A 23,820-nucleotide genomic window follows, 5' to 3' on the forward strand; every position below is an offset into this window, starting at 1 on the left:
TTCCATCAGAACATCGGCTATTTTAATCACCTTCGATTGTTGGAATGTTGCAACTGGAAGACTGAGACCATTGAAAGAAAACAAAAGTGTTGCCATGCAGTTTTAGAAACTGTCCCTGCGATAACAACGAAAATATCCTTCCATGTCCTAAGAACCTGCTTGAATGTGCATTAGGCAGGGAATGTCTGACTAAGCAGTAAAGTACGTATACAACTATAATGATTAACATTAGCAATCATCTTTGTGCATAAATCGATTAAGCGTGTGCCATTATAGCTTTTCAAGAAAGAATAAATAATAATAAAATTAATCTAACTTTGTAAAATAACTCACTAATTAAGAGCTTTTTCATAGCATTAAATACTTCAGGAAGCCGTGAACCATTTTTATGTGTTATATGCAGGCCCGTAGAAAGCCCCAAAATGTGGGGGGGGGCGAGCCAACCATATTATAGTTCATTTGCAAGCCTACCGTGAAAATTTTAGGGTGGGGCGGCCCCCTAGCCCCCCGTGGATACGGGCCTGGTTACACGTGGAGGTCATCTCTTCTAAAACACATATTCCACTTCACACTATAAATGCCCATCGGTAGAACACGAGGTGCGCGTGGTCCGCTGAAGCGAGTATGATGTAATCACCTGTGGTACACGTGGCAGTGAAAGTGTTAATACAATTTTCTTTCATATTAACTACATTCTCTTCTCACTGACGCTAGGCAACAATTTTAAACATGCTTTGGATGGAATTTAATCTAAAATTATTAAGAATGTTTGCCAATTAATGTCAATCTTATGTATGAGGTTATTTTATCACTCGCTTGTTGTTCAGGAGTTATAGTATTAATACGTAGATGCCTTTAAAAAAAATGCAGGCAATATCTATTAGCCTATTTATAAAGGAAGAGTAATGCTTAACCAACTTATTTATGGAATTCATCTGTAAACACAGAAACATGGTTTATTAATATGCAATTGCAATGCAATAAGACAATTTAGCAGATTATGATGCACTTTTCGTATTTATATTCCGTTACTTGAATATACTTCTGGACAAAGTAAAAGCCTTCCTCCCCACCCACTATTCATTTTCACCCCTACAATCTTTGGCTGGTCCTCGGGAGCATTCTCTGGAGTGGACCTAGAAAGTGGGAAAATCAGAAAGCGCGAATGAGAGACTACACACAGGAAAAGATAAAAATTTCCAATTCCCTCATCTTCCAATTACCAGTACACTACGGGTACTTCAGTGAATATAAATAATACATTTTATAAATATTTGATCTATTGTGCCTGCGTATTAGGCTTTTTGTTATCATGTCAGTAGAACAATTAAGGAATGAGGTAGTTGCATTTGAAAATAACGTTATGCATATTGCATTATGTTTAAAAACCGTCGCTTGGGCACCAACGGGGATAGTAGAGACTCCTAAACGTTAAATAGATCTTAAAATTAGGTCCAAGTGTTTCTAGATTTCTATTCTTTAGAATGCCAGACATTAATTTAGAAATGTTCTTCACTTGATTTTCACAGCACTTAAATTATTTATCATATCATCTTAAGAAAATTTTGGTATGCAATAAGACTTGATACGAATTTATTTAAGTAAATATTACGAAAATAGATTGAATATTATATTTTAAAAGTATTGAGTGTAGTAGTAAATTGGTTTAATTGTGTCGGCCATTGTTTTTCTGACAAGAACAACGAACATATCAAAAGTTCAAACTATGTTCACACCGCCAGTTTACGTGAAATGAGAACGACATTGTTCATTAAAATTGTTTTCTACTGACTGCAGTACGTACACACTGCAAAAAATAAAGAAACTACTTTTAGACACAGTAGGACACTTTACACATTACCGACATCCTTTGATCATCTCCAGAACTTTCACTCCATTTAGATACTGTGTTGTCCAAGTATGTTCTAGATGTACTGTATGTACAAAATGTGCAAAATGTATGTCATCACTTTGTTTTTGAACGGTTTTTAAATGTCATACTAGATGCTGTTTTTAGAGAATGAACACTTTTGGATACACGGATCACACTTTATAAACACTATTTCATCAATTTCCTGTCAACATCTGTACTGAAAGTGTTTAAATTGTGTTTTATTTTCACAGAGCACTTAGAAAGCTTTTTCTGTGTTCAAGGCTACATGTAGTGTTAAGTGTATATTTGTTTTCAATTAATGAAGTGGTGCTATAGTAAAACACAGAAGGCCATATTCAGAGAGAATTCGGTAATCAAACATTAGTCACGCGATAAGTTATTATCGCATTAGCTCTTTATTAAGGAGGGTGTACTTTGTAGCACAGAGTCTGCTTGCAGTTCAGCTAATAAGGTGATCTAAGTATGATTAACTAATATAACCTCAATAACTGGTGTGAAAAAAATGTGGCAACTAAGGAAATCTAGATGTGCGCATAAGTAGTCTATATAAATGAATATATATGAAATACGAAATTCGAAATGTTTGCTTTGTGGTTTAACATCAAAATAACTTATAAATAGTTACGAGACCGAATGATTATTAACACATTCATTTCTAAGGGACGTATTTACGGGAGGAATAAGTAGAAGTCAATTAATATTAGTGACAATAGAAGGATTACAGTATGTTGTAATTATAAGAGAAGATAATTTATCGATCAGTTGTATGTATCCCTTAGAAAACTGGAAATCTTCTACATATTTCTCCCTGTTCCCTTTAAGAAACAGTTCTGCTATTGTAGAGGACTCGACTTAATGGTTGCTTCATATTTAACTCACCCGATTAGGTGAAAGGTGAAAGACAGGTAATTAGTTGCCTTTTTATTCTCATAATATAAGTTTATTGTGGCTAAACCAGGGTACTGTCTGCTCTAAATTAGTTAGTCACACGTGATTAACTTAGTCAACTACTTTAGGCTAATCAGAGATTCTGAATACACTTCTGATAACTATTCGTTAGTCATATCCTTAGTATGGCGCTAATTATTCGTCAAAACGACTCTGCATAAGGCCTGCATAGTTTAGGCCTACAGAAGAGTTGTTAAATCTCCAGCTCTTTCGTCAAGAAAACTCTGCAGGAATATTTCCTCTAAACCAAGCACTTACCAAGATGTAAGTTTCTCAACTTGTTAACTTGTACAATGGCATAAGATGTATCGATTAAGTGATTAGACCATCATATAAGTGACATAACTTTTGGAAAAGGCCATACATTAAGTGGCTGAAACAGCTGAGGAAAACTTCCAGACGCAATAAAACTAGATAAGTGGTACAGTAATAATTTTTAAAATATATTTTGAACTGTATCTTTAAATAAATGTGAGTATTACATGGATGTCATGGTTTTCTTTTAGCGCTGTTTATAGTGGAGGTGATGAAGGAGAAATTACCAACCTTGCACCACGAGGACGAAACGTAAAGGAGCATAAAAGAAAAATGACCAACCGCATAAATGATAAAGAAGAATGGACGAGAAACAGGTAAAAGTCATAAACATTGGATATCATGCACAAACTGAACTGTGTTTTAAACAACAGCAGTTTCCATTGTTTCTCTTATCTGTAACGCCATCGTTTCACTGAGATTTCAGTACGTCATAGAAGCTAAAGCTGAGTCGAAGTTGTCCATGATTTTTTGTTCGTTAAATAATACTTTAAATTTGTTACCTTTAACTATGCTAAATTCTGAATTGAGGCTTAATGCTGATATCGTCTGTCTCACCTAGCCATCTCTTTTTGGATCAAAAGATGCAATCTATTTCAGGCAAAATTTTCTTGTAGGCCTTATATCTGAAGAACTACATATAGTGTAGCCAAACCCAAACGATCAGTTAATTCAGTATGATGTGCTTTTTCCGTAGAAAATACGAAAACTCGATTTAGAGGCCATTCAAAAATTTTGTGCCCCCCGATCTAAAAACTAATTATTGTTCAAGATCGCAATCTTCTGATCCATTTTTTCTCATTCCTAAAATTATTGTTATCCTATTCATAAGCAATAAATAATCATAGAATCTAAATTTCACAATTTTTAGTAACTCTTGCTTCTCTAACATTTTACAAGAACTTCTAATTACTAGTAAATTCTCTCAACTCAAGTAACACAATTCCCAAGTAAGCTTTCAGTCTGTATTTATGTTTGTCCTTAGTGTACATTTTATATTTCAGAGTCGAAGGAAAAGGCCATTGCTAAGCTATAGAAATCGTATTTAGAAAATTGTGTCATAGTATCAAACTCAAAATAATGGTGTTAGCAGTTAATTGAAATCACAGTTCTTACGAGTTCAGCTGGAGTAACTCATATGTAACTTCCATTTTACAAAATACAAATTAACTAAATACACTTATGTTTTCCCGATAAAGTAATTTAACTCCTTAACATATCTATTCTAGTAAGGTTTTTGCGAGAGAACCATACCATTTTAAAATATCTTTATTTTATTGAAATTATTTTTAATAATAATTCATTTTAATTTTAATTCTTTATAATAGTATTTCTCATTTCAATGCATGATTATTAGAGCCCGGATTTCCACGCAGAAACCAACCCCGAGATATGCATGCAAATATGCACAAAAAATATATAAAAAAATAAGCATTAAAATTTAATATATGCACTGAAATATACATTAAGAAAATAAAATGACAAGTTCCTACAAAAATATCTTATCTTAATGACCTCTGTTGCAATGAACTATGAACGTTTTTCTTAGGTGTTTTTCTGTAAACCCTCTGCTTTTATAAGTGAGACAAGTTTTGTAGATCGAAAAGTTCCTTACTACATCAGCACAAGTCACTGATGCACTTGAAAAATACCAAATGTCTTTCTGTGTTAGATCTTCTTTTAATTCCATGTTTTCACCATTAAATACATTTGCAAGGTCACAGATTGTTTCGTACCCGAGATTTTTGTTAAATACTTGACAAAGTTTATTTGACACTATTTTCGCAACACCGTGAGTTTCACCAGACAAAGTCTGCAGTAATACACCCAACAAGAAGAGTGAACGCTGCAAAGCATTTTTACGGGATTCCAACCAAGGACGCCGATCCTGGAGGGGTCGGGAGGGCTCTGGCCCCTCAAAGCTCGTGTGGGCCCCCATATATTTTTATGAATATATATTTTACATGTATTTTTATTGTTATATATATATATATATATATATATATATATATATATATATATATATATATATATATATATAATGAATGGGCCCCCCAAAGTTACAGAGAAATCGGCGCCCTTGATTCCAACTATCTCATAATTTCAGGTGTTTTCGAGAAATGGTTGTGGATGTACTTAATTTTGTTCTCAATGCCACTTGTAGACAAACATTTTTGTGACACATAATCGGGATTTATAGAGGCTACAACTGTAGACTGACTATAAAATCAGTGCTAAGTACCAAAATGAAAATGTTGAGTAAAAAACCCAGATTTTTACTTCACAACTGGTGCATCATGTACCGACGCGTATTCTTCTGATGATTGTTTGAAGTTGAACTACTAGATAGCCTATTGTTAACTGAGCAGTGTTAGGCACATAGGCCGTATTTTCACATTAAACCGAACTTTTCTATCTTTGGCACTTAGCACGGATTTCATTTCAGTCTGCAACCGTCTTCACTTGATTTAAGTTATCTGCATAATAGCCTACGACACAGCTTTTAGCTACGAGCCCCATCGGATTAAAACTGGTTGCAGAGGTAGCGGAGCATTGTTCGCAACTTCGCGAAAGATAGGTACGCGCGATGGAGCTTTTACAAATACTTTCTTTACATTTGATACAAGCGCGTCTGCTGCCAAATATTGGCATCTGATTGTTTCTGCTACACAATGAAGATCGTGTGCAAGACAAGTGAGGTGGACTAATTAGGATACAACACTTTGTTCCATTATTCTATACAACATTTTATTTTACTTCTGCGCTTGCAAAGTGATTCAGTTAACTTTAAATATAACTCACTTTCTTGTGATACTCTCAGAAAGCTAGTATGCAGCAATAAAATTCAGAAGTATGCAGTATCCTGCAAAGTTTACGAAATATGCATCTACATCCCAATTCACTCAATATATGCACCTATATGTGTTATCATATGCGTCTCAAACGAATCCCTACAGATTCGTTGGAAAGAAAAATATTAGTTTCCACACGTTTCTAAATGACACTCCAAATATGTATTTTATATATAAACCTGGGCTTGTAGTATTATTGTTTTCAAATTCAGTTATTATTATTATTGTTTCAAAAGTATCGTTATTAGAATTAAAATTGTATGGAGCGTTTTTCGTTGTAGAGATATCTATTAAAGCTCATATTTACACGTTAATCTATTATGCAGCAACATTTTCACACGTTGCGTACAAGAAAACTTTTAAGAAAACAGCTCTTCATTTGTGTACATCTACATGTAGATTAGGAGCTTATGGAAATACACTGATATTGTCAAAAAGAAAATTAGTTTCGTTAGTCCACACATCCTCGAAATACCGTCTTCATTGGATTTTATGTAGTAATTCACTCTTGTAAGACAGAAGCAGAGACTTGTAGTAATATATTACGAAATGATGACTGTAATTTTGATTGCTCACAACATAAGACTAACCTATTTCTATAAGACGCATCGTCCCCCTGATGACTATGTCTAGTCTTATACTATATCAAAAGACTTTCTCATATTATAATATAGTGGTTAGAACATTCCATTACATTTCTTAAAACTTTATATCTGTGTGATTTATTTTAGAATTTGTGTATGAAATAAAAGTGCTTGTTTCAGTAATTATGTTAGTTATGGTATACCATTTTATTTACCCTTTCTTCCTGGTCGGTAGATTGTGTTTACAAGATAGGGGCGCTATCTGTTACTATGAATATATTTATCAATAAAGGATGTTTCAAACGAAGAGTGATAACTCTTAGGAGATAATTCCGAATACCAAGATAAGAAAGAAAATCATATGGACCTATGGAGAAGTGCTTGCTATCAGAGCTAGGACCATCTAAAAGAATGTAAAAACTACGAGGTAAGTCAAAAATTATCCGCAATGTAGCTATAACTTCTTCCATTGTTCATGCTAACCCTCTGTTCTCATTTATTTATTATGCTGTTGTGGTGATGCTATCAAAGAGCAACAACGAGCAGTGATCCGGTTTTTGTTGTCGGAAGGTGTATCAGGAACCATAACCATGTCACATGCACACTCAATGTTGTTATCATTTATGGCCGTAGATGGTCATTTGGCTTCTTCCTCGTGCGACTATTTTTGAATTTTTCAATCAATTCCTGGACATTCCATTGCTGTAAGACACTGTTTCCGTATTGTGCCGAAAGTCTTTGATGGATTGCGGGACCTGATAACACCTTCCAATTACAAAAACCGGATCGCTGTTCGTTCTTCCTCTTTGGTGCAAACTTCTAATGGACCAGCCATGATCTATCTGCAATAAAATAGAGCCAAATGGAGGAATTAGGACCAAAGTTTCATAACATAACAATAAAATGAGAAAGGACAGCGGTCAGTATGAACAATGTAAAAAAAAAAAAAAATACAGCTACATTGCGAATAATTTTTGACTTACCCTCGTATAGGGATGTGCACGAGACAAGATTTGAGACTGTCTCGTCTCGAAAGTGTGCTGTAAAAGTGATGTCTCGATTCGAAAAATAGATATATTTTTCTATTGGAAAAGCTGTGTCTCGACTAGAATTTTGTCAGGAAAATTCTGTCTCGACTCGTCCCGTGCGCATCCCTACCCTCCTAATTTGTTACACGTGTTATTTCGAACACGAGAAACCGTAGAGTGGTCCATATCAGCGTAAAGGAAGTCACACATACACCATCCAAAATTGCTTATTTGAGCAATGTGCATTATGTGCGCAAGGGATTGCCTAGAGCTCTTAATTCCCAACAGAATTGTCATATATACGACTTATTGGTGGGTCCAAGTTAGACAAAAGGAAACCTTTACAGCGGTGAATATAAAATGCCTCGACGTGAGGAAACACCAATTCCATGGCTTCTTGTATTAGAAATAAACGCTTGCTGTGATGTACAACTATTTCACGCTTCTACATGCAAAAAACACTAAATGTTCAGCAACATTTTTACACACATGTATATAAAATTGTTTGGAACTTTGATTAATTCTATATATTAAGTAATTCCGTTTCACTGAAATATAAAGTTGATATCATACAAGGGCTAACACCAATCTACAAAGTCTCTTAAGTAATTAACACTGGTTCTAGAATTAGTAATTATTATTATTTTAAGTGAACGTTCAATGTGCATTTCCATTAATACAAGCAGGCAGAATGGAAGTGCAGACTAATTAATTCATCCATCTCGAGACAAAGGGGCGTATCTAATTTTTTCAACTTTTCCAAGAGACAGGTTTAAAGATTTCTATCGTGTTCTGTTAAAATTTGATTTCGTAAGTTTTATACCTGAAACGAAGGAAATCAAACTATTAAAAAAAAAAAAAAAAAAAAAAGACGATAAAATAAATAATGACAAATGGTTTAAACTTCTTTTCTGGAAAAGTTAAGAAAATGAGATACTCCCTTTTGTCTCGAGAAGGGGTTGAATTCTACAGAAAAAACTACTATTTGTCTATATTAGGGTGCTTTAATTTGTATAACATAAGTAGATATCAAACATAGAACAAATATGATCACAATATTAACATTATGCCAGAACTACGAAGCACACAACATAATTATATTTTGCTTTCTCCATACAACATATAGTTCGTATATTTTACACAATCCCTAATACTAATTGACATTTATTAAGGGTTCGTAACACCCCAAAACTCGCACTTTTCACTTATATTCAAATTACCAAGTAAGTATGAGATCGACTCAAGTACATTATTTTGGAATTCTAATAAAACAACAAAAAACTATCTTTTCTCTTCCTCTACAAGGCATTACAAGATAATAATGCTCTTTCCTCAAAGCTCAAACATACAAATTCGTTTCCTCAGTAAAGATATGACAAATGTGACGTGAGCAATAATTCCTGGAGATATATTAATTCTTTCTACATTCATTATTTGCACAAACGTCCTGCAATCACTGTAGAAAAGAGGAGTTTAAAATAATTGTGTTTTGTTGTACTTGTCAGGGAGCAGCGAACAGAGAAAGATGAAGGAGAAGTAGATGAAGAAGAGAATGAAAGAGGAAGGGTGATGTATGTTCGTAGAAATAACAAAGTGAAGAAAGTGTATTATGCTGAGAGAGGAGTTCAGGCTGGGCTAAGGTAAATAGAAATCACATATCTTTATTACTTACATATCAGCTTTACAAGCTTAGTTTTGTCAGTATATAGGGCCTATTTATCGGCTGGAGACGCGAATTGCACTATGTGGCAACATCGCAAATAAAGAACCATCTACCAATCCATCAAATAATTACATTGATTTGTGCCAGGTGACAGTTAAAGTCAACAGACATTGACACTAGCACCACTTATTTTCTTTAAAATCGATGTAACTGTTTGGTGGATTTATAGAGCAATGCTAATGGTTCCAAGTTAATATGCAATGTTGCCAGATAGTAAAATTTTGATTCCCCATAGGAGCTCAAGGAAGACTCAGAGATCATTCCATCATATAACATTTTCGCTTTATTTTGACTTGTAGAATAGTGTTCTGTGGTCCATGGGCGCCTTTTTAGAATACTGTTGAAGAGAATTATTGGAATGAAGAACACTATTATAACGATTTTTGCTGTCTCTTTTAGCCTCGTTACATAATCGTGGGACGTTACCCTAAAATAAAATAAAAAGAAAGATAACGACTTCAGGAAGCAAATTTATGTATTTTGTACAAAAAGATTTAAAATAAACAAAATAATCACGAGATATTGAGCTACTTATAGATTGTAAATACTAAAATCATAAACTCCCCAAAACAAAACAATTTAAAATAAGTTCATATGCATACTCACTTTCTTCTGGCTATGAGACAGTTACCAGCTTAGAACGAAAAAAAAAAAAAAAAACTTTCAAAAGGGAAAATGGTAATCAAGCATAATTTGTAGCGATAGATAAGAGTCAACTCCTGGAATCCAGTGTTGGTAGGTTTCCTTAAGAAAATTTCCCTCGACTGACAGAAATTTTCCTTTTCTTACCAAATTTTCCCTACTTCGTTGAGTGTCCAATTTCTATGACAGGCGTTATAAGATCAATTTAGCTATGTTAAAAGAAGTACCAACCACACTTGTTTCACTCATTTTTTTTGCTTCTACCTAAGTATTGCTTTTACTTTTTATTTATTTTTTTTTTTTGCAAAAAAGAAAAAAAACACAAATGCATGTAGCCAACAATGGGTGCACAATATACTACTTTCAACACTCACACTATTGCTATTGTGCTGGTTTATTTCTGAGGAAAAAAAGAAAAAATTTAAGCATTTATATTGGTCAACCAGTCAGGGCGAAAATTTTCCTGGATTTATCGAAGAAATTCCTTTTTCCCTTTTTGCTAAATTTACCTACGATATTTCCCTAGAACAGGGAAATTTCCCTGAAACTACGAACACTGCTGGAATCTAATAATGCAAATACAAATTCGTCCTACAGGATATATTCAAGGTTGGGTGCAATTAAAACTGTTTTTCCTTATATCGAAGTTCTTAATTATGAACAAATGTACCTGAAACTTAATTTACCGTGATACGCAATTATGAATGTCAAATTTTGCAAATCAAGTGAGTCTGATATTACATCCACATTTTTAATGAAAGCTCTTTAGAATTATAATATTTTCTTTTTGTAATACGTACAAGGCAACATCTAAGCCTACTTTAAGAACTCAAATTTTACTTAACTGTAGAGATGTCCAATTTTTAAGTTTGAATATACCATACAGAGTCTCAACCATAAAATGATTAGTATATAGGAACAGAGGAATCCCGAGAAGAAATGGAAAATGAATCACTCGTATTTACTAGAAAATAGTGGACACTACTAAAAGTACATCTAAAATATTTCGGTAACTGCTTCTTCAAATAGGCAGAGAAAGTGAAAAGAAAACTAAACGGCAGAAAAGTTTCAGTGAAGCATTCATGGGATCCATTGCTTTGTAATACTCCACCATCTTGTGTAATCAATTATAATCTTGCACTTTCATGCATGTGCTAATGTTTTGTTCATTGTTTGTTTAATTTTAAAAATTATTTCTTTGGTTGTTATTATATTTGTTATTAGTTATCGAAGATTGAATTATTCTCAATCTGCACCATCTCACTGTTTAAACAGAATTTGGAATTTTATTGCAAACCAATTTTAATCAACAGATAAGAATGGAGAAAACAATGATTGTGACTTCTTCATTATAAAATAAAAGTATGGAGTGATTATGAACTTCGAAAACAAGTTTTAAAACAAATTATTCAACTACTCAGTAAGTCGAATATTAACCCGAGTAATTTCTCAATATTTTATATATAAGTGGAAGCTAAATATAAATGTTATTTATTGAGTTTACTGATTTGAGTGATTTAGGTTTTACTGCTGAAATGCCTTCAAATTAATGAACTTGTAAATGGCAGGCTTAGGGTTTCTACCCCTTTTCTTCGAAACCTGAGGGAGAATGCTACTCCGTCCAAATTCATTGAAATGTTATAAATTACATAATATAATATAAATCAACAGTAATCAAATAAAATTCTGAAAATAATTCAATCATCCATATTTGTAATTAAGCAGGACATCACACTTATGATCGCACTCTTAAAGTCCCCTAATTTGTTTCTTATTGTCTTTCCTATACACAAATCTATTTATAATGCAGATAAACACTGGGGCTGTGAACACAGAAATAATAAATAATACATGCATGTAATTATGAACTTTTTACTAATATCTAAATACATCATTGTCACTAGAAATTCAACATTGAAATACCGGCTTACGATGTCTCGTACCTGAAAAAGAAAATAATACCTGATTAGTACAATCATATAGGTAATAAGTCATCGCTTTCTACGAGGGATATTATGTAATTGAATGGTGCGAAATATTTATGGATATAAATAAGTTAATAATAATAATATTGTGAACTTTTTTATTTATTAAAATTGTGTAGGATGCAGCTATTAGAGATTTGTGAACAACTTAGGTTGTAGTTGTTAGTATTTGGAACTAACAGTACATTTTAACACACTTATAATGTGCAAGCGAGAGGTGTTGATAATTTGGGGATGTTTTGCCATTGTTTGTTTATTGGTTAAACAGAATTGTGTTAAGAATGAAAAGCAAATGATTGAACTAGTAAATGTGTATTAATAATAAACTGACTTTAATGTGTATTACGTTGTTTATGTAGCGTGTTTGAGAGATATCATTTTAGATGTAAGTATTAGGCTTTTAAATTGTTGTAGCCAGGCTTTTGGTTGGAAGGTAATATCTTTACGCTGTATAGATTTTTTAATGATGGAAACAACGTATACTGTTTTGGCGTCTTTTTGGAGAAATAAAGTTTTGTTACAATGACGAGTACAGTGAATGTACGACTTCGTAAATGATGTAGTTTCTAATATATTACTGGATAGACTTCTATTATTTTTACATTGCTTTTTTTATTTGCATATCTCGGTGATTTGTACTTATACACTTTATTTTATACTTAAAAAACAATTTTAGGAAATAACTTGAAGATTATATATTACTGGAAAATGCTGAATTACAGTAATACAATTTTTACAATTTGGATGAAATTTTACATGTGCTTTTAAGATTTCTTGATGAATTTTTGATAAATCAGAAACCTCTCTAACATTATTTATTTTGACGTTACACCATAATGAAATATCTATCAACATGCTGTTTGACGGTAGTGTTGTTGTTTACAAAACATATTATGTAATGTTGTACAATAACGCCACAAAATACATTCACATACAATACCATACATACCTTTGTGACACACAAACACATAACAACTGATATGAGATTAATAAGATTCTAAAACATAACTAAAGCCTGTTTTCCAAAATTGTGTTTCTAAATAATGCTTTTAAATAATTAAACTTGAAGGCAATGACTTTACAATATAAATAAAATAAAATATAATTAAAGTTAATAAAATGTTTTAATAAATGGATTATTAGAATAGTGATATGAACTGTAATAATATACTAACTTTGGTGTTGACGATGCAATTTACCTTCCTAAGCATACTCAGTATAATTGATCGCTAATGTAAAGAAGAATCAGCTACTTATTTATGGTATTACACTAATGTAACAAACATAGCATAGCAATATGTGCTATGATAAAACAAACTTAGTGACTTTCAAAGTTAATATTGCATGCGTAAACATTATTGAAGTTGATACTTACCTTCTGTGATATCTGCATTCTTTTAATATAGTATATTTCAATGTTTCAGTTGTACCGCATACACGTCTACAGACAACTTGCAAACTAACGACCATGTTATTTTGATGCTTTAGGCATTTCTACTACTAATAATAATTCAGTTAGACTGCAGTTTTCTATACTTACGCTTAACTATCTTACATAAACAACACTAATTATTAGAGCAACCCAAAAGCATAAAAAGAATAATAGCAATTTAGACATATGGTTGGTACCTTGAACATGGTTGTGGTTATTTAAGAGTACAGAAGAAACTAATTTTAAAAGCATAATAAAGCATAATTTTAGAAAATAAAGCATAATTTAAAATATATAACACAATTCTTGCAAAATTCTGTTTAACTGTAAGTTTAACATACTGTATTAATATTTTTTAAAACCAATATTTACAAAGCAAAATCATTGAGAACATAACAATGCAACAATGAGAAGCTAATTTTTATTTCTGTAAACTTTTCGGTGTAATCTTTTGATGTGGAGAAAAGAAGAAAGAAGAAGAAAACTTTCCGCCAACAATGAATAGTATACAAGAACTCCACACTGTATTGTTATGTGTACGTATTGAACTTGAGCACTTTCTGTATTTTTTGGTGGAATTTCTGTGTACATGCACCTCTAAGGTGAACACAAGTGACAAAGAAACTGACTGGAGTAAAGCGTATCTCTTCACAGTATATTAATTAGAAAGTTCATTAAATATGAAAGAAATTGGTTGCATAAAATATTAATAAATAGATCAAGATATTTAGAATATTTAATGTATAGGAAATGTTATACATTATACACGATTAATGTAAAACAATGATTGAAATTAATAATAAAGCATAATTTGGAAAAGAAAAAGCATAATTACACAAAAAATAAAGGATAATGTGGGGTGCTCTACTAATTATTATTTCTACAGATGTGCACTTTAAAACAAGAACGGAAAGCCCTACGAGTATATTCTTAAATTTAGTTTATATATATTGGTTGTAGAAACAGATTAGATTAGATTATACATGTTGTTTGTAGAAAGAGGTTTGATAAGATTAAATAAATTACTAAATGGAAGAAAAATTACTTACCTCTCTAGGAATTATCTGGATTACTTTTTCTTCACATCTGCTGTACTTCTTAGTAAATGGAACATATTCATTATAATCCAGTCTCTTCATTCCTATTATAATCTACTTAATATGTATTTCAAGATTTAAAATACAATTCTTCTTTTCTGAAAATACTGTTAGTTTTATTTCTCAGAATTGCAAACTTAAAGCAATTTTAAATAGTATGTATCGTATGTATGGGTTTATATACCAAGCCTTGCCTGCTGGCGCTGTTGCGAGATTTTCTCTTATTTTGAAGGCTCTGCATAACAACGTGGAAACTAAATTCCAATAATACATTACATCAAACAATAAACTTGAATTTCGGGACATCTTAAAGTTCCGATAGAGGCATGTCTGGTACGGGACATCTCCGAAATCGGGTCGGATGGTAACTCTGTTCCCTATCTGATGAAGTACTTAGCGAAAGTTTAATAGTGCATTATTTCACTATTCTACAAGTAAAATTTTATTGTAAAATATGTAATGTAAATAATATTAAGTTTAAGCAGATGTCATATAAATATAGCAATTATTTTAAATTGAGACTTCATTTCCTGAATATCGTAGAATACAGTGTGTTTCAAAATGAATGTCGGAAATTTAAATCTTTGTAGTATTTATTAGATTTAAGGTACAATTATAAATAATACAACAAATGAAAAAGCAACTCAAACAGTTTTTGCTACAATTGTTCAACATGAACACCATTAGCCACATGGCACACATTGAGTCGTTAGGCGAGTATGGCCTATAAGCCTTCCGCCGGAATATAGCACGAAACACATTCAATTTATGACACGCTAGTTGCTAGTGTACCATCTCGTCGAGACTTGCTGACCACCAGATGCAAACATTATGAGTGTTCACATCGCCACTTAGATGAAACGACGATTCGTCACTGAAGACGACATGATTCAGAAAATTTTCATCGTCATGCAGCAGCAACATGTAATTTGCAAAGTTGGCATGTAAACCGTAGTCTGTAGGCTTTAGAGCTTGCAGCAACTGCAAACGATAAGGTTGTAGTGGTAAGTGTATCCTTAAAATTCTCCACACACACAGTTGCACTGTGATTTCAGATTCTGTATTTGCAAAATGTGAAACACACAAAGCTTTCTGCTCACTTGTCGTCATCTTGTCTACTAACGCTTTCTAGCGGCAAACAGATGAAAGAGTGTATGCGAATGCGTACATACAAAACTTTTGAGTTGCTCTTTCATTTGATGTACTATTAATGATTGTAAGTTAATTGTAATAAATAGTAAAAAGCCTTAAATCCCCGATATTCATTTTGAAACACCCTGTATTTTGTGTTTATGAGTATAAGTACTGACCATTAAGATGAGTATGAATTTAATAAGGTTTTCGAAATGTTGACATTTAAAATGTAACTTTATAAGTATTATATGTTTACAGCCAGTCTGAAAATGAAGAAGAAAATGTACGTAAGCCGGACAAAGTAGAGAAGGATAATGCAAAAGCTAAAGAGCAACCTGAGGCACCACGGTCGAGGTAAATAGCCAATTAAATGACGTAGAAATTATGCTTCGGAACAGTGAAGGTCAATTTATAATGTGCAGAGGGCCAGCATAGATTTAGAACCGTACTGAGGAGCAGGCAAATTAAAAATAAATAGATAAATAGAAATAATATTCAACAATGGCAATATAAGAACATGTTATATTTATATTCTACTTGTATTTTGCGAATGTTCTTTCTATCCTTTGTACCCTCCTTCTAATTTTATGAGTCTAGTCTAGGCTAATTATGAGTTGAGCTAAGAACGTTCGAAACTAATGTCTAATTTAAGCCAATAATGATCTGAGTTACGAATGTTCGAAACTGTGTGTGAAGGTTAGGCCAATTATCAGCTGAGTTACGAATGTTTGAAACTATGTGTGAAGATTAGGCCAATTATGAGTTGAGTTACGAATGTTCGAATACTATGTGTGAAGGTTAGGCCAATTATGAGCTGAGTTACGAATGTTCGAAACTGTGTGTGAAGGTTAGGTCAATTATCAGCTGAGTTACGAATGTTTGAAACTATGTGTGAAGGTTAGGCCAATTATGAGTTGAGTTACGAATGTTCGAAAGTATGTGTGAAGGTTAGGCCAATTGTGAGCTGAGCTAGGAACGTTTGAAACTAGTTGTATGAAATCTTCATTCTTCTAAAAACTGTCTCGGTGCCAGCAATCTTATCCTGCAGAATGGGTGAAAAGGTTAAAGAAAATATTTTAACAGATAAAAACTAAGTCTCGATCCAGGTATATTGTGATGAAAGCTACATTCTTCCTGTTACACACAGTTTTTTTTTTTAAATAACAAATGGTACTTCTTTAAATACTTACCGGACACAATTTGGCCATAACTGCTTTAGACAATGAATACGAGGGATGATCGAAAAAAAGGTTACAAAGCCTATTATGTTTTATGTGTAAGACATACCTGGAAGATCTACACACCTGATGATAGAGGGCACTCAACAATAGTCCTGGATGTAATCATTGTTTTTGTTCAATCGCTTATCACAACGCAGATAAGTTTTCTATATCATTTGCATAGAAGTCTGCGTCAAGTTCTCGTAGTCAGTGTGAGGCAGCGGTTTTGAGATAATCACATGCCAGATAATGGTGGCCAGTGAAAAGATGAAAGTCACTGGGGCTAGGTTAGGGTTGTAGAAGGGGTACTCTTGTCGTTCCAAGTGTAACGTTAGTGGTTGAAGTACTGGGTCTAACGCTGTGTCTATGGTTGTCATGAACAATATGGGTCCATCTTTCTTTAAATGTTGCTTTGAAATGTAGCCCTCTCATACATCTCTACAATCTGCCTATGAATGTCAGCAGGTATAGTGCTTTTGGCATACAGGAAACGTACCATTGACCGTACACAGTGGTGCCCACCCCCCCTTATGTCTATGACGCACCCCCCCCAATTGTCTATCCGTAGGTGTTCTTCCATGAAAAAAAATCTTCTTTTCGATTAATTTTACCCCCCCTCATCAAACATATTTATATAGATTTTAACCCCCCCAAATATTTCAATGACGCAGTTTGCGTCATAGCCCCCCCTTGTGGGCACCCCTGACCGTACAGGACCTCACTTCTACTCTTGACTAATTTTCCAGACGAGTCATCATTTTTAATGGCCGCTTTCTCCGGTATACATGATCGGAATCCGAAGTCTTCAAATCTGCACCAACACAAACATGTTATTAATCTACAAATAAATTTTAGTTAACTTACAGTGAATAACATAAATGTTTTATGCTTTGTAACATTTTTTTTCGGTCATCCGTAATTAAGTTACTTTTATGTTGGTGACAATAGTAACTGGTTGTGAGTTAACCTCTTGTAAAGAGGTAACGTGCTAAACATACTACACTTTTACACATCAGCCCTTTTGTTTCATTGGCTAAATAATGAATACGTTATTGTTTTAAGCTTGATTTTGAGGTAATTACATCTATTGTAAGAATCTATACAAATATGATTGATTTTTTTTTTTTTTTTGTAGGGAAATGCGAAAGTCCAGCTACACATACAAAATCCCTCATAAGACAGAGATAAAGAGAAGAAGAAGCTCTCACCACATGTATGGAGGATCCGGTGACACTTTTAGAAAGGAAGACAAAGAGATTTTGACAACAGTCAGGTAATTTCTTACAATTGTAGCAATTATTTCCATTCCATCATCGTATAAGGTATTATTTCTGTTACATTAAAACATGCATTCTGCAGGTTAATTTTATTTCTGATTTACAAAGTATAAGCTGTGATCACTGATAGTTGATGTCTTCCGTAAGAAAGCGGCAAAGGAGGAGTAAGTTGGGAAACGCTTTCCTTGATTCGATGTTGATTAGGAAATTCTAAGGCTGGAATCCTTTACTTTGACATGGAAAGAGTGGTCTGCGGCAAAGTAACTGGAGTTTACGGCATTTAAAATAGTAACGTACTAGTAAACTGTACTGAAAGGTAGTAAAAGAGGATCCCCATCCATATCCTGTTATTATAGGCAACCTACATTTCTTTGCTACTTTTCAGGTTGCATAGAAGATAAGAGAAGTTATTTTAAACGGGATCTCTGTTACCCGTGAAGATGTGAGCGGACGCCCGAGATAATTGCTCTAGCTCCTTATTACAAGAAACAGAATTCAGAAATTACCCTTCGTTCAAAAGTTATCTCGTGTACACTAACGGATGAAATAACATTTTAATCTCGTAAGTCTTAATGGGTGATCCTAATAACAAACCGTAAATGTAAGAGGATTAGTATATAACAGCTTCACCCAATACTCGAAGAGAGAGTTGCATTCATATTCTCCACTGGAAATAACATTGAACTAAGACACTTTACTCCTTCAGCTGTTTAACTTTGTGTTTTTAACTCACTTTTGGTCCCTGTAGATATTAAAACATTTGTTGTTACATAAGTTTCTTCAGTGCTTCTTAGTCGTTGAAAGGGAAAACTTAGTTTGCAGGGTTTTCAGTCCTGCAGTGATGTAAGGCAATTAAAAGAATTTTCTTATTTCTTATACGAGGATGGCCCTCTATGTCTGCCCCTAACGTAGAAGAAACACACACAGGAAAACCAAAACAGTGTTCCTTTCTTCGTAATCCCCTGCAACATTAATGCACTTTTCTGATCAACCCTTCAATGCTTCAATCCCAGCAAAAACATATTCTTTCGGTTGCTCCTGCAGTCAGGCATCCAAAGTGCCAATAACCTAAAACCAGTGGGAAAATGTCTGCCACGAAGGTCCTTTTTCAGATTAGGGAACAGGTGGAAGTTGCTGGGAGCCAGACTTACGGAATAGGGAAATAGAGGACAACTTCAAAACCTGATTTATGAGTTGAAGCCACCGCAACTTGAAGTGTGTGGCAGGGTTCATTATTGTATAATGCAACAACACCCCACGTCCTTTCTCTTTGATGGCAGTACGTGATTTGGCAATTATGGTTGCAAATAAACACCTGTGATTGTCTTTCATTGTTGGAGATAATCAATCAAAATTACAGTTCATGCATTCCATAAAACAGATACTATCACATTACCCTTTGATGGTTGGATGTTGGATTTCTTGGGTGGTGGAAAGTGGGACTAAAAATGAAAATGAAATCTTTAAGTTTTACGTCCCACGGTTATGCCGGTTAGACTAAAGGAGACGGTGATGATGAGAGATGAGTGAAATGGTGGAATGAAGAAAGTGGGAGGAAACGGGAGAACCCCGAGAAAACCCACGCACACGGTGTTTGTCCACCACAAAGTTGGAAAGTGGGAGTGTTTCCATGACATACTTTGGTGTTTTATGCACGTTGACAAGTCACCGCGGAACTTCTCGTTTGTCAGCCTTCTTATCATACAACGTACCTTCTTTTTGATTAATACATGCTTATGAATAATTGAATGCACACTGCCAGTTGAGATGGTAAATGAATTTGCTATGTGGCGGACCAGTCTGCCAACATTATGCCTGTACTTTTGTTATAATTTATGGCATGGTGACGGTTGCAGATGGACTACCCATATGCTCATTTTGACAAGTCTGTCGACCACATTTAAATTAATGGGACTAGCCAAATGAAGGGCTAAAGTTACCAAGAGTCCCCACCGTATTAGCATGGATATCTTTGAATGGTAGATGTTTTTTCATTAAGTATCTTACTACTGCTCGGAGCTATTTTCTTTTCGTTTTTTCCAATCAGGCTACACTTCTTACCTATCAACAACCTGCGAAGAAAAGAAAAATTGTAAATTTTTCAAACCTGAAAACATCAGTCTAAAGAATGAATGATTTTGTGGTTAAAAGTACCTGCCACAACTAGAAGGGGGTCAAAGGGAATCATGGGGAAGCATCAGAGGCGGATCTAGCACGGGGCTGCTGGTTTAGACGCCCCAGTTTTTTTGAGTGACAAAATTATTTAAGCTATTATTTATGAAAGTTTATATATACCTATCATAGTCTGGGTTCCGCTCTGTTATACAACGGCACCTTCTAGATGTGCCTCTGGGAAGCACCCTCGCATCGTTTCTAATAACATTTTCCTAATTTAGAGGACGGAGACGACATTTGTCTTGATGTAAATATCCTAGTACTGTTATTTATTGTACTAACAAATAAATTTTAAATTGTCTCCATTGCACAAATATGAACTGCATCGTCATGATCATTAACAGCGAAAACATTAAACAATCTGAGAGCAAAATGAAATTTTAGTTGTTAAAAAGAAAGGAAAAACAAAAAAAAGAAAAGTATAATTTAACAAGGCCTGAAATTCCATAATAATAATAATAATAATAATATAACTTATTTACTAGAATTTCATGATTAACTTGACGAGAGGCTTATGTGAAATCCAGAAGAACTGCATATATTTTATTTGTATTTTCTTTTGTTTAATAGGTCTATATTACTTAGAGAAGCAGCTACAGCACGTAATATTTTTAGTTTTAGAAAAAAAAAAAACAGATGAAGAATAGAAAGAGAGAGAACGGTAATTTCTTAGCCCAGGGGTTGACCCTTTTTTTCTGCATAGGCTTTATGTTTGTAAATTTATGATCTTTAAGAAATTTTCTTGTTCAATGAAAAAATCAATTGAATACAGATATAAAGTTCTAGTTGTATTGTAAGCGCATAATAAGAAACTTTGTTAGGTTCAGATGATTGTTTGTCTTCACTTTTTAACAAGGTACCTTATGTCCAGGGTTGTAATGGAACATACATTTACGTTATAAAGCCACTTTAAATCAGGATGTAAAGATAGGTAAGCCCTATACTCTATAGTTTTGAAAACAATCGAGCGTATACCTACCAAAATTCTAGCAGTAGATCACTGCTTATGTCTGACCCTTTGGTGGATGTTAAGTATATAAATTTTGTGTCTGTGCAAGATTTTAACAATATATCTATATCTGTATGTACTTTTTTTTTTTAATGTTGAGGGGGATGGCTTTTGCAGCTGCTCATTTGCAGTATTGTGTAGCAGGTAATTTATCGATGGAAAGTTTCTGTTATGCTTTCTTCCCTTCATGTCCTAAGGACGTGCTTTATTTGCTTACAGTATCCGCCCTCCCTGTTCGTAATATTATCCATGATTTACATCCAAAAAGGTCAGTTATGGCGTTTCCGTAAGGTTGTTCGCAGCAGCGCAAATCTGTCTTCAACACTGGGGGGACGGGTAAGACCGTTCCCATAATCTCTCTGTCTCCCTCTCTCTTGTTCTTTCTTCATTAAGCAACGCTCAAAATATTTATGAAGTTGAAAAACAATGCTACAATGCTATGGAGGATCAGGGGAGCAGAGTTGTCTTCAACATTAGTAGGCGGGAATACTTTATGCTTATCCTCGAGGGACATCAATATCATCTCACTTTCCTTTGTGGCACTCAGACACAAATCATCACATTTCTCCCCCCCCAAAAAAAAACTCATTTCAAAGGCGATTATTGGGGGACAGTACCCACAGTTCCAAGATTGGAGGGGACATGTCCCCTCATCCTCCCCGGGATTTACGCCAGTTGTTGTTCTTCCACATTAGGAAAAGCTACGTAATAGTAAAGGGTAATTTTAAGCAAATATAACGTTAGAAACTAATATTCTAGAATATAATAATTTCTTATTGCAGAGAAACTTGTGAAGATCACGGTGATGACGCAACAAAGAAACCTCAGTCGGTGAATAACGCTGTCCTCACAAGACTGTTGGGAAGCCAGAGCCTCACTCTCGTGGATTTCATAAATAATTGTCCAGACCTCGAGAAGCTTGACAAGGATACGATAAGGTAAAAATGCAATCTTTTGGTGACTGTTTTTAATGAATTATAGAAGGCATGGAATATACTTATGCAGTGGCGTACACAGGATTTCATCCAGGGGCATCAAACTTCCAAACTCATGTCTCTTGAGAACATTTGTGATTTTTGCATTCCTATCTTAATATAGTAGATCTTTATTTTTTCCCATTACTTCAGTGTTTCTTCCAGACATGTTTTTTTTGGGGGGGAGGGGGGAGGAACTGCCCGCCGGAGCTCTAAGAGTGCTCTCCGGAAAAGACCAAAATTAGACATTTATAATGTAATAATAAATAGAATAATACCAGCAGTGCCCCCCCGGAATACTAAGTGTGCCCCCAGAACATTATGTCTGAAAGAAGCACTGCATAACAGATTGTTGAACGTGGTGGATATGTTAAAATCCGGAATTCCTCCAATGCGTACGCCACTGTATTTATGAATTCCTATTTCCTAATAGTACATGCATATTTTTTTTATTCTTCTTTCAGATTTTCCTGTTTACTGAAGTGCAGAGGAAAGTCAAAATTAACCTTTTCAATAAATCAGTGAGATGTTTTAAAAATGTGCCTATGTTCGGGATTACCCCAGTGATCGGGGTGATCCCAAAGTAGTAGAAAATGGATCGATCTGGCTCAGACCTGGGCCATAATAGAACAACTCACAAGCCCCTGGGAAATTAACCACCGTACACCGTGAGCCCACGGTCTTTTACGACCTCCATTTTAGGGGTGAATTCGTTCCCTTTTATGACCACTTTTAAGGGGGTGTATTCGTTCTCTTTTACGACCTCCATTTTAAGGGGTGAACTCGTTCCCTTTTATGAGCATATTTTCCACCTCCTACGAACACATAGAAGAAGAGAGAACACATAAGACTACGTAACACACAGCAGAGCAGATAACACATAAGAGTACGTAACATAACAAGGGTGTATTCATTCTCTTTTATGAGCATATTTTTCAACCCCTATTTTAACATAGGAGATAACACATAAGATTACGAACACATAGAAGAACAGATAACACATAACACTACGTAACACACAGCAGAGCAGATAACACATAAGACTCGTTCCCTTTTATGACCTCCATTTTAAGGGTGAACTCGTTCCCTTTTATGAGCACTTTTTCAACCCTTATTTTAACATAGGAGATAACACATAAGATTACGAACACATAGAAGAGAAGATAACACATAAAACTACGCCACACACAGCAGAACAGATAACAGATAAGAATATGAAACATAGAAGGGGTGTATTCGTTCCCTTTTATGAGCATATTTTCCAACCCTTATTTTAACATAGCAGAAATTACACTGAGACTATGAACACACAGCAAAACAGATAATACATAGCCCTGCTAATAAAAGAGCAGGGCATATTTTTCAACCCTTATTTTAACATAGCAGGCCTCTATTTTAAGGGTGAACTCGTTCTCTTTTATGAGCGTATTTTTCAACCCCTATTTTAATATAACAGAAATTACATAAGAATACGTAACATAGCAAGGGTGTATTCATTCCAACCCCTATGTATGTTAATTACGAACAGATA

General features: G+C 34.2%; 1 protein-coding gene across 2 annotated transcripts in view; it reads left to right on the forward strand.

Moving 5' to 3' along the window:
* LOC145663224 (uncharacterized) overlaps window positions 1-23,820 on the forward strand; it is a 154,033-nt gene that overhangs the window by 9,440 nt on the left and 120,773 nt on the right. Inside the window, exons 3-7 of one of the 2 annotated variants that reach the window (XM_081729588.1) lie at window positions 3,361-3,474; window positions 9,127-9,261; window positions 15,893-15,988; window positions 17,990-18,127; window positions 22,098-22,253. In XM_081729588.1, coding sequence (XP_081585714.1) covers window positions 3,361-3,474; window positions 9,127-9,261; window positions 15,893-15,988; window positions 17,990-18,127; window positions 22,098-22,253 — 639 coding nt within the window. The remainder of the gene's footprint in view (window positions 1-3,360; window positions 3,475-9,126; window positions 9,262-15,892; window positions 15,989-17,989; window positions 18,128-22,097; window positions 22,254-23,820) is intronic. The other variant, XM_081729589.1, reaches the window with a different exon arrangement.

The sequence above is a fragment of the Thermobia domestica genome, chromosome 10 (genome assembly GCF_964235325.1).
Source record: "Thermobia domestica chromosome 10, izTheDome1.hap1.1, whole genome shotgun sequence".
Classification (NCBI taxonomy): domain Eukaryota; kingdom Metazoa; phylum Arthropoda; class Insecta; order Zygentoma; family Lepismatidae; genus Thermobia; species Thermobia domestica.